This window comes from Ammospiza caudacuta, chromosome 3 (genome assembly GCF_027887145.1).
Source record: "Ammospiza caudacuta isolate bAmmCau1 chromosome 3, bAmmCau1.pri, whole genome shotgun sequence".
NCBI classification, from domain to species: domain Eukaryota; kingdom Metazoa; phylum Chordata; class Aves; order Passeriformes; family Passerellidae; genus Ammospiza; species Ammospiza caudacuta.
The window spans coordinates 114365342-114380547 of NC_080595.1; the positions used below are offsets into that span (position 1 = coordinate 114365342).

General features: G+C 40.9%; 1 protein-coding gene across 1 annotated transcript in view; it reads right to left on the bottom strand.

The window, feature by feature from the left end:
• The window catches only part of PKHD1 (PKHD1 ciliary IPT domain containing fibrocystin/polyductin), a 239029-nt gene that overhangs the window by 110405 nt on the left and 113418 nt on the right, over positions 1 to 15206 (bottom strand). The window contains exons 42-46 of the mRNA XM_058801804.1: positions 12247 to 12359; positions 11305 to 11395; positions 10062 to 10196; positions 6788 to 6923; positions 5322 to 5568 (exon numbers count right to left, since the gene is read on the bottom strand). Coding sequence (XP_058657787.1) covers positions 5322 to 5568; positions 6788 to 6923; positions 10062 to 10196; positions 11305 to 11395; positions 12247 to 12359 — 722 coding nt within the window. The remainder of the gene's footprint in view (positions 1 to 5321; positions 5569 to 6787; positions 6924 to 10061; positions 10197 to 11304; positions 11396 to 12246; positions 12360 to 15206) is intronic.

Genomic DNA, 15206 nt, shown 5'->3' on the forward strand with positions numbered 1-15206 from the left:
GCTTGGAACAGCCTGGGGTAGTGGAGGGTGTCCTTGCCCATGGAAGGAGGTGGAATTAAATGATCTTTAAGGTCCCTTCTAACCCAAACCATACTGTGATTTTAGGATTAATATGTTGGTTATTACAGGGAGTCCCAGCTGATGCACCTGGCTCTGATCTATCCAGGCCATAAGAAACATCCAACAGACTTGCCAGATTTCTCCTTGCCAGGATAGAAAGCTTAGGGCCAGCAAACGTTGGCTCAATGTTAAATTTATCTCCCTGCACTAAGAAATACCTCAGATGATGGTCAAGCTGAGAGAGAAGGCTTTAAGAAATATCTTATCCTGCATACTCATAACACTGTGCAGGATCTGTCTTTGCTGCCCATACCCCTGACTGCAGGGTGAATGGAAAAGGGTCTTCCACTGGGAAACAAATTTCTCTAGGTGGGATGTCTGAAATGCCAGAAACGCAGCAGAGTAAAAGCTGACTCTCTAAAGCTGAGCTGATGAGTTGGTAACTGAACAGTCAATAATTTAATATTTGCCTTCCATATTACATCACAGGAGCCCTCGGAGGGTGGGTTGTGGGGACAAGTGACCATGTAAGCTGCCCCCTGTGTGAGGGCACACATGGCCAGAGAGTGACTGAGGACATTGAGAGAAGAATTGTGGTGGTCAGGGTGTTTCACAGCAGGGAGATGTTCAGCTGAAGGCACCACAGAGAGTAAATATCAAAGGAAAGCAAATCTAGAGTAACCATCTGAAATTTCTTCACAATTCAAAGACACAGAGGTAGGGAAACACCAACCCATCAGCAGTGGCTGGGTTTGCAGCAGAAATGCTGTCAGAACCCAGGACATCCCTCTGGCTGTCCTGAGCAGCCAAGACCCCTGCCAGAGGTCTCAGAGACCCTGGCACAGAGCCCAAAATGCCCCTGTGGTTTTGATTATGACCCATGGGGCAAGTTACCAACCTTGTATGAAGATCAGCAGGTCACAACAGTTTAAATAGAATATTAGCGAAGTTATCACAGGGTGAAAAAGTAGATTTTAGGGTTTTTGGTATGGGAGTTCAGGAGGCAAGATGGAGGGAACTGGGTGTGTCCAGCCTTTCTGCTTCTTCTACTTGGCCTCCATCTTCTGCTGTGATGTTGGCATTTCCAGATTGGTTTATCGCCTATGTCTAACATAGGTGATAGGTATTGGAAAGTAATTGTAAATATTGTACACGTAGTTTTTAGTATAAAGACATAACACTGCCCTGAGGGCAGGCAGAGTGCCTCTCACTGTCTTGCTGAGTGGACCTTGTCAGGCCAGGAGAAATTTTTTTACAGATAAGATAAAATAAACAACCTTGAGACCAGGAAATGAAGAGCTCTGACTCTTTCTTCAAGCACCAGGCTTGGAAAAGAGACTTTCTAACTTTTCTCAGGTCACTCTCACCAGCTAGAGACCCCGACAAAGTGCATCACACAGAGAGAATGTTAGAGCTGATATAGGAATGAAACCTAAAAAGTTAATCTTTTGCTTTGCAGCAGAAGAGGGAGACAATAAAAGGCTTGAACTACAGGACTGGTTCTGAGCAAGTCCAAGTAAAGCAAAGAAAAATCCACTGCTTCCCCAGTGAGAGAAGGAAAGCAAATTAGAGGGACCAAGAGGGAAACTCCCTTTTGGCAGGCGCAGCCACCACGTGTTTGGAGTACCCTTCGCTGCAAGGGGCTGCCAGGCTGCAGATTATTCTAATGCTCTCCTCTTGTAAAAATTATGCATAATGTGAAGAAACTTTGAAAGTACTTAATCATGTTATGACAATTTTTTAATGAAAATTTGTTTTAATATTAATAGAGATTCATAGTTCCATGATAATATGGGTAGCGGTGGCATTTGGAGCAGCCGTTTCTAGCCTGCAGCCATGCTGTGCTGTGCCATAGCATAAGCTGTTCTTCAGACTACTCAATAACTTTCTCACATATAAATTTATAAAGACTTTTATAAGCTCCAATTACATTTTTAAAAGACATAAAACCCCTCTTTAAAGTGTGCTTACGTGACACATTAGTTTAACTTTCAACTGGACTTTGTGAAGAAGGGTTTTGTTACAACAGTGCTAGCTTGGAAATGGATCCTTATTTCCTTGGAAATTGTTGAGTGAAGTAGCTCAGGACAGAGAGTCACAAAATGTTCAAGATAGTAGTTCTCCTTCTCAGAAAAGAGCTTCCATAGTTTTTCTCTAACAAAACACTCATTTTCTCCCATACACATCATTTATTTTGGGGAAAAGTGTCAATACAACACGAGCATCCTGGTAAATTAAACAGCACAAAGATAAGCAGTCAATTGCTCACATTGTATGATAAATAATTGAAATTGTTCCAGACATTGTTTTAGCTGACACAAAACATCCCTATCCCTGACAGCTCCCAGGCAGGGGATCTTTCCTAAAGGTTAGTGCTAATGCAACAACCCTGATGTTTTGGAGACTGAAATGGTTAAAAATATGGCCATGTCCAATCCTTGCCAGTTGCTCTCAGGGTCAGGGTATGATCCTGAGGTTGCTGAGATAGAGGTTGCCATACTAGGTCTCCCCTCTTAAAATCCATTATTTGCCTCAACCTTCAAGATTTTTGGAGCTGGAATCCCATTCCTGAAATTCAGGATAAGTGAAAAAAAAATTATCTCAAGCGTCTCATGCTTTTTTTTTTTTGAGGAGCACAGAAAATTCTTGTGGCAGACCTGACAGGTCTCATATACCATAGCCTGGTAGAGGATGATACAAAGATTTCTTCCAGAGAGATTTTTAACCCTTTTCTTGTCTGAAACTAAAGATAGCCAAGCAACAGTTCTTTTGTCTTTTCATTGAGGTGAGACAGATCCAAGAGGAACTTGTTAGGAATTTTTTTCCTTCACTCACCTATCTTTATTCTCTTTACTCAACCTCTCCCAATTGCTCCTAGTCATGTCTTGCTGTATTAATCCTAAACTATTCTTTTTTTATTGCAAACACTCTCCAAACACATCTGGATAAAATTCACCCATTCTCCTTCTCCCACCCCCTTCATCCTCTGGTCATGTTTATTGACTTTTACTCTTCATCCCCTCCAGCTCCTTTTATTCCCCATCCTGGTCCTCTCCCAGGTTCCTTTTGGAGCTCTATCTATCTGAACAAAGCCTCCCTGACTCACCACCCTCATTTGGCTGGTTCTGACAGTATTTCAACCTCACATGACAGTGATTTGGCTGCTAGGAGCTGCTGAGGAGAGAGGATCTGGAAGCAGCACAGAGAGGATGCTCACGGTCCCTGAGGTTACTCGGCTGAGTACACAGGAGGCCAGGCTAACAGCTGGCTTCTTCTTCTCAGACTGCCAAGGATCTTTGACATAAATTTACTCCCAGATCATGCAGAGGAATAATAAAGAAGCTAAACAAATACTTGCTTGAAATAAAACCTTAATTGAGACGTCATTGATATGGCTAATCATTGAATCCTGGAATTATTTAGATTGGAAGGGACCTTAAAGCTCATTTAGTGCCAACCCCCTGCCATGGGGAGAGACACCTTCTACTAGATCATGTTGCACCAACCCCTGTCTAACTTAGTCTTGAGCACTTCCAGGGAAATTCTCATGCAGTTTAGGTCTGGTTATTTAGGTCTGGTTAAGTCTTCCAGAGTTAACAGCAATGGTGCAGATGAACTGTTTGTGCTTGTTCCTTACCTACCTTTTGATGCCAGGAGAAACAAGGCGTATTAAATATCTTAACTGACATGAATTATTAACAATTACATCCTGGCAGTACCTAAAAGGATCCAAATCACTCTACAGACAACATTTAGAGAAGCTCCATCCACCCACACAGCATCAGCCCAAAGATCTTGCAGTCCATTTCATCAAGGTAAACAGAGACTAGAAAGGGAATTCATTTCCCCAAGACCTCATGGTTAACTGCTTAGGAAAGATACCAAGCACAGTTTTATTTTGCCTTCTACCCAGTACTCTTTTAGTTACATATAAATGACTCCAAGCTCTTAAATTTTTGCAGACTTTTGGTTTCATTACGAAACACAGTAATCACATGCAAAGCCTCCAGGTAACTCAAAGTCTTAGTTTTCTCCTTCAATGGAAAAGCTGATTAGTTTTTTTCCTGTTTGGGAAGGGGTTGAGGTTTTCCCCCTTCTACTTCTAAAACATTAATTATGAGCTAAACATGAATAATTAACAGCCCTCTGACAGAGCACTTCAGGATTTCTGCCTGTGTACTACTAACCTGAGACAGCAAAAAATGGATAATTGTTCAGATTTTTACTTCAAAAGGAGAGTGAAATACTGAGCAGGAGACTGGGAAGGGAAGATGAGCATGGGAAGAAAAGCAGGAGTGATGTTTAGATATCTAAAATTCTTTTTCACCCTTTTTCTTACGTCAGAAATTTGGAAGTGTCCTCCCTGGGTGATAGAAGTGTTGGCAGTTCTTGGACAGCATTCCTTCACCGGATCCCCTCAGCTGCCAGCTGGTTAAAGGGAGGGAAAATTCCAGCTTGGGGAGACAAGTGAACTGGGATAGAACTGGGAGGTGTACAGCCACCAAAGCTGATGGGAACAACCTGGCTGTACCCCAGGACTGGATTATTATTAGAGCTCTTTTTAGTTTCCCAACCTATCAAATACTTCAGTGTGAATGGCAGATCTGACACAGCATCTCCAGGACACCCTTGTCCTTCTGCCATGTGTGGTATTTTCTGGGGTCCCCGTGGCAGGAAGGAAATTATGAATCTGACTCCATGTTCTTAGAAGGCTAATTTATTATTTTATGTTACTATATAATATTAAAGAATGCTATACTAAAACTATACTAAAGACTAGAGAAAGGATATTTACAGAAGGTTTAACAAGATAATAATGAAAAACCCATTACTGTCTCCAAAGCCCTGACACAGCTGGACCATGATTGGTCATTAAGTCAAAATAATTCACATGAAACCAATCAAATGACCACCTGTTAGATAAACAATCTCCAAACTGCATTCCAAAGCAGCAAAGCAGAGGAGAAGCAAATGAGATAATATTGTTTTCCTTTTTCTCTGAGGCTTCTCAGGTTCCCAGGAGAAGAATCCTGGGCAAGGGGATTTTTCCAGAAAATATGACAGTGACAGCCATGGTGTGACAGGCCATGGGAGACAGCAGAGCAGATTAAGAGAGATGCCACTGCTCAGGCTTTAGACCTAATTTAGGACCAAGCAGAGAGGCAGCAGTCCTGGCACTGAGTTCAGACCAGCAGCAATCTCAGAATAGCACATAGAAGCAAAACCCACGCTGTATTTTGGGAGGTGGAGCAATTACTTACAAATGAAGATCCATACGGTGGAAAACAAGGTCACTGTCACAGACACTGCCACCAGAAGCTTGGCTGAAGTTGGCACTGGCTGTGCAAGATGCTGCCAGGATATCTGTGGAAGGCAGGATGTGACTTCCCTTCTGTCCCGTGGTGGAGCCATCAAGATCCTCAAGGATGGCAGAGTGAGGAAAGGGGAAGGACACTTGGAAAGGGGAATTGGTGAAGGTCAGATGTTCAGCTGTCACTGTAAACCCACCTGTGGTTGACAAGCAGCAGTCAAAAAAACAAAATGGTCACCTCATGTGATGGGCCTGAAGACAGCTCTCTGGAGGAAAAGAGACCAACCTCATTCCACCTTGCCTTTGGAAAAATGTCTGATGGGTCAACAAAAATGGGGAGATCCAAGAAAATAAATGGAGATGGTTGTAGGAATAGCTATTGCTGTGCCAGACCAAACCTGCCCAGTACACTGCTGTGACTGTGGCACAGACTGGCCAGGTGCTGCTCCTGGCTCTACCAGCATCTCCTCAGTGACTCCAAACATTTATTAACAGGCCCCACAGCCAAAAATTACAGTGACTCTTATAGATCCTGTCTGCCTTTGTTTTAGAGGTGAGTACATGGTGTAAATGCACTTGACTCTTTTGCGTATGTGCAGCACCTAGCAGAATAAAGCCTAGGCTGAAAAGTGAGTCTGGAGAATTTTTTCACTAGTGAAACAAAGATAGCTACAAAAAATATGAATATTCATGCAGGCTAAAATTTATGAGCACATTAATTTTTACAGAAATGTCAGAAAATCGTTGCCCCATGGACTGTAACAAGTGAGCTTTGGCAGGAATGCCATACAATGCACGGGTTACTATATGACTGTCATATTCCCAGTTTTAGCCTGACTAAGCCAGATTTGACTATTCCCCCTGTCCTTTGATCTCATCTCCTGAAATCCTCTTCTATGTTATTGTAGGACAGTCTTCATTTATATATAAATACATTTTATTACAATACAAAAGGCAATTGCAGTTGGAGCATTCTTCAAAGAGCCTTTGAGTACCTCTTCAAAGCTCAGAAGGATGCTTAGTTTACACATTGTCTTAAGCAAATTCACCTCAGGTTTGGGCTGGTAAGCAGTTTGGTGGAATTCTGTGAGGTGGTGTCACAACTTTTAAAGAAATCATCACTCTTGAAATTTTACCTCTCAGAATGAAGATGCAGAAACAAGGCAGTGTATAAAACCCATTTCCACTGAGAAAACTGTATCAGTGCAAAAATCAGGCCAGGTTTGTCTTAAAATAAATGCAATATGTGGCTTCAACTGAGTGATGAAGCCATATCCAGAAAGACTGGGGAGAACCTGAAATCTCAGCCTGTGCAGAGGAATTATCAATGGTCATCTGTGGAAAATATGAACTTGTAATTGCAGGGGGAAGCTAGGGATTTGGGAATCCTGAGAAACAAATATAAATCAGACTCACCCTGCCCTTGGTAACAGCCAGAACAAGTCCTGATCGCTGTGCAAGTGTTCACATCAAAGTTCCTGAAAGCTGTATTGGAGATGAGGAGCTGGTATCTTTTGGGAGCCCTTAGTCCTGCAGACATACAGATCCTGTCCTGAAATGAAGAAATGAAGGAAACATCATCATGTGAGTCATGGAGTCCTGGAATAGTCTGGATTGGAAAGGACCATAAAAGTCACCTCATTCCAACTCCCTGACATGGCAGGGACATCTTCCAAAAGACCAGGTTGCTTCAAGTCCTGTCTAACCTGGCCATGAGCATTTCCAGAAATGGAGTATCCAAGATGCAGCAGCTGGGAACGCAAGAATGTGACTACCCATAATTGTGGAGTTTAAAGGACAGATGTAAACCATTGTTTGGCAAATTCTGACAACACCCATCCAATTCCCCACGTGAAGCAGGTGGTAGCATCATTCTTAAGGGCAGCTTATTGGCTTTTGTTTGAGTTGTTTCATGGTAGTTATGGTTGGACATTCCCTAGGGAGAAACAACCCACCTAAAAGCCACAGTGAGTGGATTTTTACATCTCCATTTCACTTTGCCTTTTTTGTTCAGCAAGTGGGAGTTTTTCCTACTCTGCAAAGATGGCCATTCTTATTTCTGTTCTAAGAAAAATCTGAGCACTGAAATTCAAAGGGATTTTGTGTGAATTGGCATGGGGACACACTTAAGCCAGGCTCTCTGAAAAGCTCTAGAGGACTTCAGGGTCTATTAGAACTTAAAAAGACAGAAAGGAAGAACAAAAGCCATGGGAGATGAAAAACACAATCAACAAACTGGACTTTGGGGTGATTGTAGTCCACAGCAGAGTGGAAGTGTACAACCCTCTGCCCAACTCTCTTGGAAACAGGCTGGAAATAAAGATATACTTAGAGTTAGTGAGCAGCCTGGAGGAAGAAGGGCTGGCAGGAGTCTGTGATCCTGTTTCTGAGGCCAATGAATACTTGTAGAATATATCTCAGAAGCCATAGTAAAGAATCAATCAAGAAATCCACCCTATGGGAAAGCACCTGCAATTGAAAAGAAAGAATGTAATGGCTGTTATAAGTACATTATTACTTCAATAAGAAGGTGCTATCTTTAATCTTTGTAAGACACAGTGGTTCCATCAGCTGTTTTATTCTGAGGTCAAAACGTCAGGAGTGATAGTCCTGGCCCTTGGGCCCTCCTATTCCAAGTCACTGCTAAGCAGAAATCCCTGGTTTCTGGTTAACAAATTGCTCAGAAAGTCTCTATTGGCTTTTTTCTTACACTTCTGGTTCTTCCATCCCACCCAATTTTCTATACTTTTAAAATTAATTAATTTTATTTAAATAAATAGCAAATAGACCAGTGTGAGACAATAATTCCTCCCTTGTGTGTCTCAGAACTTCTGCTTTTTCCAGGAAGAAATGCTTCTCCTTAAATGGTCCCACAAAGACAGAGCTGCTTAATGATAACATGGAGGGGGCTTTCTGAATATCTTGGAAGTTAAAAAAAATCTTTCACTTGGCTTTTGCCAGTCCTGGATTTATCCCTGTCACTAATATTTCAATGAGTCAAAGCCCCAACTTTTCAATGCCCTGATATTTCAAGAAAACAACCTTGTTTTAAAAACACTTTTTTCCAAAAAGTGGAAGGGCTAACAGAGAGGAATATCCAAGGTTCCCATTAAATTAATGTAATAAAGTTTTAATTTATATTAAATAGACATCATTATTAAAGGGAGAATTACATACATTAAGATGTAAATTATGACAAGGAGGCTCTTATCATGAGATAATCAAAGATAATCCCCCCCTGAGGTACTGACAGAAACAAGGCACAGTGTGACTGTCTCTAAATCTCTCAGCAAGTACAACACTGGAGTCCTTCCATGGATCCTGCAAAGCAAAAACAAAAACATCCACCCCTTGGTGTCAGAGAAATTCACTGGGACATCACTGGGACACTGAAAGGCTGGACAGGTGAAGCCAGAATTTTATCTGAACCATCTACTTAAAGTAGACCTGCTAAGGAGGTTCCTTTCTGTGAGCTTCTAAAGAAAAATCATTTAAAATACTTTTTTTTATTTTTCTGACAGTCAGAGAGAAAATTAATTTAATGAACAACAATAGAAAACTGAGCAGGGGAAAAAAAAAAGACCTCAAAATCATGAACAAGCATCTGCGGCCAGTTGTAACTAAAATTCCATTGTTATCCATGTTATTAATCTGTTAACAACCTGGTAGCACCCAAAGGACTTCATCCAGCTGCCTAAAGAAATAGTGGAAGAAGAACATATTTACTGCATAAATAAAATTACATTTTGTCAGCATTTTTCATTCTCAAGTAAAAAAGTAACACTCTGCGTTCCAGGTGGACCAATGATGCTGGAAGAGAGCAGAGGAAACCAAAGTGTTAACAAGGATAGAAGCCAAAGCTGGTGTTCCCCCTCAGAATTCTGAAATCACTAAACTAAACCCACTTGTGCCTATTTAAATGGTGCTAAATGCAAGAGGTGTATAGGAATTTGTGTTAGAAAAGCTTGATTAAAGAAAAATTATGATGCCTCTCAAAAAGTCCGATCTGGTGAAATTCCATGATTTTTCTGAGACCATATCAATACTGGAAAAAAATATGAGTAGGAAAAAAATTTGAACTTGTCCTGCTAAGATCCTTCAGCTTTTTTTGTTTGTGATTTTATTTTCACTTTTGAATGTGGTTTTAGAAAGAATATATAGGATTATGCCTTACAGTGTGAAATTTTATAGTAGTTTCTAATGAAAACAGAAAAAACAGAGTCCTTGTTTCAAATTTGCTAAAAAAAATTCTTAAAAGCTTCCATGCTGAAAGGAAAAGATGTTGGGAAAAAACCCCAAAAACCTGTAGAACTGTTTTGGTTGGAAAAGCCCTCTAAGACCATGGAGTCCAACCATCAACCCAACACTGCCAAGGCCAACGCTAAAAAATGTACTGAAGTGCCAACATTTACATGGTTTTTAAAACCCTCCAAGTAATTCCATTACTGCCCTAGGCTGTCTGTCCCAACACTTGAAAACCTTTCAGTGAAGATATTTTTCCCAAAATCCAGTCTAAACCTTTACTGATGCAACTTGAGGGCATTCCCTTATAATCTGTTTAAAATCCAAGCTTTTCCCAATCTGCCATGGAACAGGGGCTGTTCTCCAGGTTGCTTCCTAATTTCTCCAAATTCCTATTCAAACGTTGCTGTGAGACCTAAGATACATTGAAATTTCTTGCAGTTCTTACCTTTTGCCCAAGGTGTCCATTTAAAATGCTTTCAGACACAGAGGTGTTTCCCAGGCTTTGCACAATGTCAATGCCAAAATCTTTGCAAGCAGAAATCCAGAAATGCTGGAGCTCAAGGTTCCTGCTACTGAAAATCTATATTAAAGGAAAATAAAATAATAATAATAGACATCATCATCAAATAATAGAATGGTTTAGCTTAGAAGGAGCCTTAAGGAATATTTCATTCCAACTCCTGCCATGGGCACTGACACCTTCCACTATCCCAGGTTGCTCCAAGCCCCATCCAACCCAGCCTTGAACACTTCTGGAATGGGGCACCTAAAAGAAAGGAGATTGTTTCTAAAGGGAGCCCATGGAAAGAAGCAGAATAAGCTTAGTTATTTGTGTATTCTAGGTCAGTCACATACAAAGAAATCACAGGTTATGCAGAGAACACAAACAACAATAACAAACCTGAAAATCACCCTTTTTCTGCTCTTCATACAAATAGGTTTTCCAGAAAGGGAACACATCAGCCTGAAAAATCATGCTGATAAATTGGATACCTTCAGAGGAAGAGTCATAGAGATGGGTAAAGCTATAAAACCTTATAGAGAAACACATACAAACTGTTCATGTCATCAGACAGAAATTAACAGGATCCCAAGCTCCAAATTGTGAGTATGGGGAAAAATATGACATAATAAAGGATGTCTGGCTTTTAAAAAATCAGATTAATTAATAGTGAGTCATATTAGCTGGAGAACAAAGCTAGACAAATTCAAATAAATAAAAAGCGCAAAATTTTAAGAAGAATAAAAAATAATCCCATGGAAACCATCAGTTCTATAAAGGTAATATATCTACCTATTGCAATCTTCATGAACAGCTCAGATATACTTGGAGATTTTTTTATTTGGCAACATGATCTAATGGAAGGTATCCCTGCTCATGGGATGAGATGGATTTTAAGGTCCCTTCCAACCCAAAACATTCTAAAATTCCATGATTGCAGTGGCAGACAGATGCTAGATGATTACAGAGAACACCAGCCGGTGAAAGTAGCACTGATTCTGCAGCAAAAAGAATTCACACAAATCAAATTTCTGCATTTTTCATTAAAATAGGAGCTTCCTGGTGAGAGACATGGACGTAGAAGCACAAGAGTTTTTAGTCAATCAAGCTTTTTGACAATCAGGTGTGGAGGTGAGATACTTGGAAAGATCCTGAGCATCACAGCAGGCAGTGGGGACAAACCTACCTGTGCTCCCCCTTGGCAGCTCCAGGCTGTGAAATTGTTGAACTGAACATGACTGTCTGGCAAATACCCTGGGTATACCAGCAATCCTTGCCTGTTTGGGAGAGAAAGCCATGGACACTGTTCCTTTACATGGCATGGACTGGTGAGCAGATTTTTCTATTCATCATTTTGATATCTAAAACCTTAAATTTGTAATAGTTGTCTGCATGAGACTTTATTTCTTAAAAGTCAAAAGTTATCAGTGTTAGATCTATCAGAGCTGAAAAGGAGTGTGCAGTGCTACTGAGAGGTTCTCACTACAAAACACCCCCCCATGCTCATTAGTTTTCAGCCAGCATCACCTTCAGGTAAGCCTGACATGAATCTGGACAGGTAAGGCTCTTCTTTATCTTGGATTCAGCTAACTTGGATTACAGCCCAAATGAATGCATTCCTGAATGCAGCACTACGTTTGACCTTCTCAGAGATTTAAAATCCAGATTAATATCCATTGAGATTATTATTATCCATCGAGATTTTGAGATTCACTCAAAATTCAGGTCACCTTCACCACTGATTTTCAGTACAATCTCATTTTTTAATATTCTTTCTCCAATACATTTTCTGTTTTAGGGAAGCACTGGTTAAAACTTTTTCAATAGCTCTTCCTGGACACTAAAGGAATGATTGCTCTATGAAATGTCACAGAACCTTGGAACCAGGGAGTGTTGGAAGGGACTTTAGAGATCATCTCGTTCCACCACCCTGCCATGGACAGGGACACTTCCCACAAAGATCCTCGAGACAACTTTGCTTGCAAGAGACAAAGACCTGAAAGGGTTCAAAACTGGGGGAAAAGCCCTGAAAAGAGGGGCAAGGCCTTTTCTGCCCACCACTGCAATTATAGAAGAAGGCACAACCATTCCCTGAAGGAAAATCTCCTTCACCAAACTCCCCAAGTACCTTGTGCAGGAGTGAGCTGTGTTCTCACTGAAGGACAGGAGAGGCACTTTGGATGGTCCCTCAGGGGAGAGATGAAAGAAATAGCCATACCCAGCACCACACACTGTGTTGCCCTGTAGAGAGGAACATGTGACTATGAAAATAATAGCACAGATTTCTGGAAATTAAAATTAATTTAAGAAACACACAAATTAAAATCCCAGTTGATGTCCATTCAAATTCTGGTAAACTGGCTGGTGGAGACTTGTACCTCATTTCTGTGTCCCTAGTCTTGTTCTGTTTTCACTTTGACCTTGGACCAGTTGTAAACATACTTGTTTTCACACCAGACAAGGAGGATTGACCAAGCAATAGAGACAAATGACAGAAAAATGCTGTTGTGACAAATTGTCAAGAAGTAGGTAAGAAAAAAATGTGTTGAAAACTTATGTCTATAAACTCCTTTCAATATATGAAATTGTCAGAGAGAAAAAGTAAATCACAAATTAATCACAAATGTAAATCACAAACTAATCAAGTTTATTGGTTTCTTTCTCAGTCTTGATATTTCTCTTATCTCCCAAAGCAAACACGGGATAAGGAAGAAAGGAAATATTTGCATTGAAAGAGTGAGACTCCTAAAAGTCAAGAGAAAGCAAAGAACAACATCTTCAGGATATGTGGATATGTCAGTGACTGAACAATTAAACTTCTTTACACCTGTGGTAAATTATGTGATTTGGATAATTTTTTACAGGGTAAGTGAATACTCATAGGAAGATGTGTTGTAAGTTATTGTCATTTAATATATCTTAAAGAAATTGCATCCTAAATTCTGCACTTGAGTTACTTTATTTGTGTTGCAAATAATAAAATAATAAAAATAAGTGGACATAAGGTCTGACTGGCCTTAAAATTAGGAGTTTGGCAGAATATGCATCAAGTAGGTTATATGAGTTGTATTCGGTATGTTCTGAACTTTTCTACTCTAGGACAAAAAACCTGCTCTTGCCAGCTTAATTTGGAGAGCAGCCAAGCCTAGTTGGGTGTGAGTTGTGTCATATAGCAATGTCTTCATGTGTGCACCTGTGCATGATCCCTCTCACCTGCCTTAGGTGTGTGAAAATTTGAAGTCCAGGCTGGTAGATTTTAGCTTCCTTTTTAGGAAAAAAAAAATAAGACATAGGCATGTGCAGAAGGCAATACTTTTAGTCTAATCTTAGACAAAATTAATTGCTCTCTAGAGGTATGTGGCTCTCTGAGGGGGGGGTCTAAGATGGCCTTTCTTGCAGCTCTAAGGAGGGCTTGTTCTCTAAGATCAGGTCTGACGCCACCACTCCCATTCATAGGTCACTGGACAGTGTTAAAATACTAATGACTTTTTGGTCCCTGATGGTCCAAATCAAAGCTGAGCCTGGTGACCTCGAGGTGAAACCCTCCATACACCAATTACTTTCTTCTGACCCATCCAAGTGTGCTCCCTGCAGTCCTGATCCCTGACATCTGTCAAGGAATAAAGTGCTGAGACCCAGAGCTCTGCTTTCTCTATCCCCTGGCAAAACTGCTGCTTTTTCTGAAAGTGCAGCCACAGACCCTTTTCCTTTAACAAAACACTTCTGCAGTCCAGTCACATCATTTCCAGGATATTTTACTTGCGACTCCAACCGTGCGTTCTACAGATGATTCATAAGGAAAAGAAAAAAAAACCTGCATATTTATTCAGCCAGCTCGTGGCTGCAGGGCAGGGGTTTTAGGCAAGCAAGGAATTTTGTGTGGAAATCAATTCTTTGTGGAAGTCAGTATATTATGAATGTCCGTGCAACCAAAATTCCAGAGAGAAATTACCTCCCTGAGCATGCCAAAAACCTGGAGGTATGCACTGCAAGTCACTAAAATCAAGTGCCTGACGGTTTAAGTGTCTCTTAACTGTTACAACTCTGCTGGTGTAAATATTTCATGAATTTCTTTCAGATAGCTGGGACTCAAACTGTTGACCTTAAAGATGACATTAAAGCCTGGACACTGTTCCCAGCACCACTCCCACAGTTTGAGAGTTGGGCAGGATGTGAGCAGAACTCACAATGTGCCTGCTTTGGTGTGGGCCCACTTTGCAGGAAAGGGTTTTGAAAAGATCTCAGCAGGGATGGAACAGTGGGAAAACAGTGCCAGAGAGATGCAGCTTCACCTCTTTGGCGCTGTGGAGAATGGCAGGATTGGGTGACATGAAGAAACAAATGCATTTACCAGCAGTGTGACAATCAGTCACTCCTCTGACACAGAGACACCAGCTGAGCTCCACCCCGTTCATTCATCTGAGCTGTTTCCCACTCCTCAACACCAAGGCAAGAAAGGAAAGGGAGGTTCTTGCTGGATTTCCTAAACCCAATCCATATGTTGTTATGCATGAGCACTGCATGCTGGCTCTGGCGTTTCAGGGCATTGAATGTTTATGGGTTGGAACAACAAAAAGGCCAAAACTCACCAGGGTCAAGAAAGACAACATAAAAAGATAAAAACCTACTTTTTGAATTATTTTTCCTGCGCACAAAAAGAAAACCAAGGACATAGGGTGGATGTTTCAGTGAGAAAAAAGCCAACATCACAGAGGAGCATCTTCAGTTTCTTGCACTGATAGCATGTAAAAAAACCCAAAAAACAGCCTGCAAATGATATTGTCCATGACTCTAAAAAGTGATAACCTGGGCTTACACATTGTGTTTAAAAAAATTATGCTAACCTTGTAATAATCATTTTGCACTCATACTGTCTGAGTATAAAATTTAGTCTAACAGCCTGATTCACCAGTGCACTTAAGAGCTTAAGTCAAATGGAAACCAGTGGGAATTGGGTCTCCAAATGTCTTTGTAGGCTCAGGTTTGAGTGACTGCTCTGTCCCAATTTCCACACCGTTTAGGCCACCACTGAATTTCAAGGAAATTTAAGCTCTTCAGCCACCGATGCAAATTTAAGCTCCCAAGTAA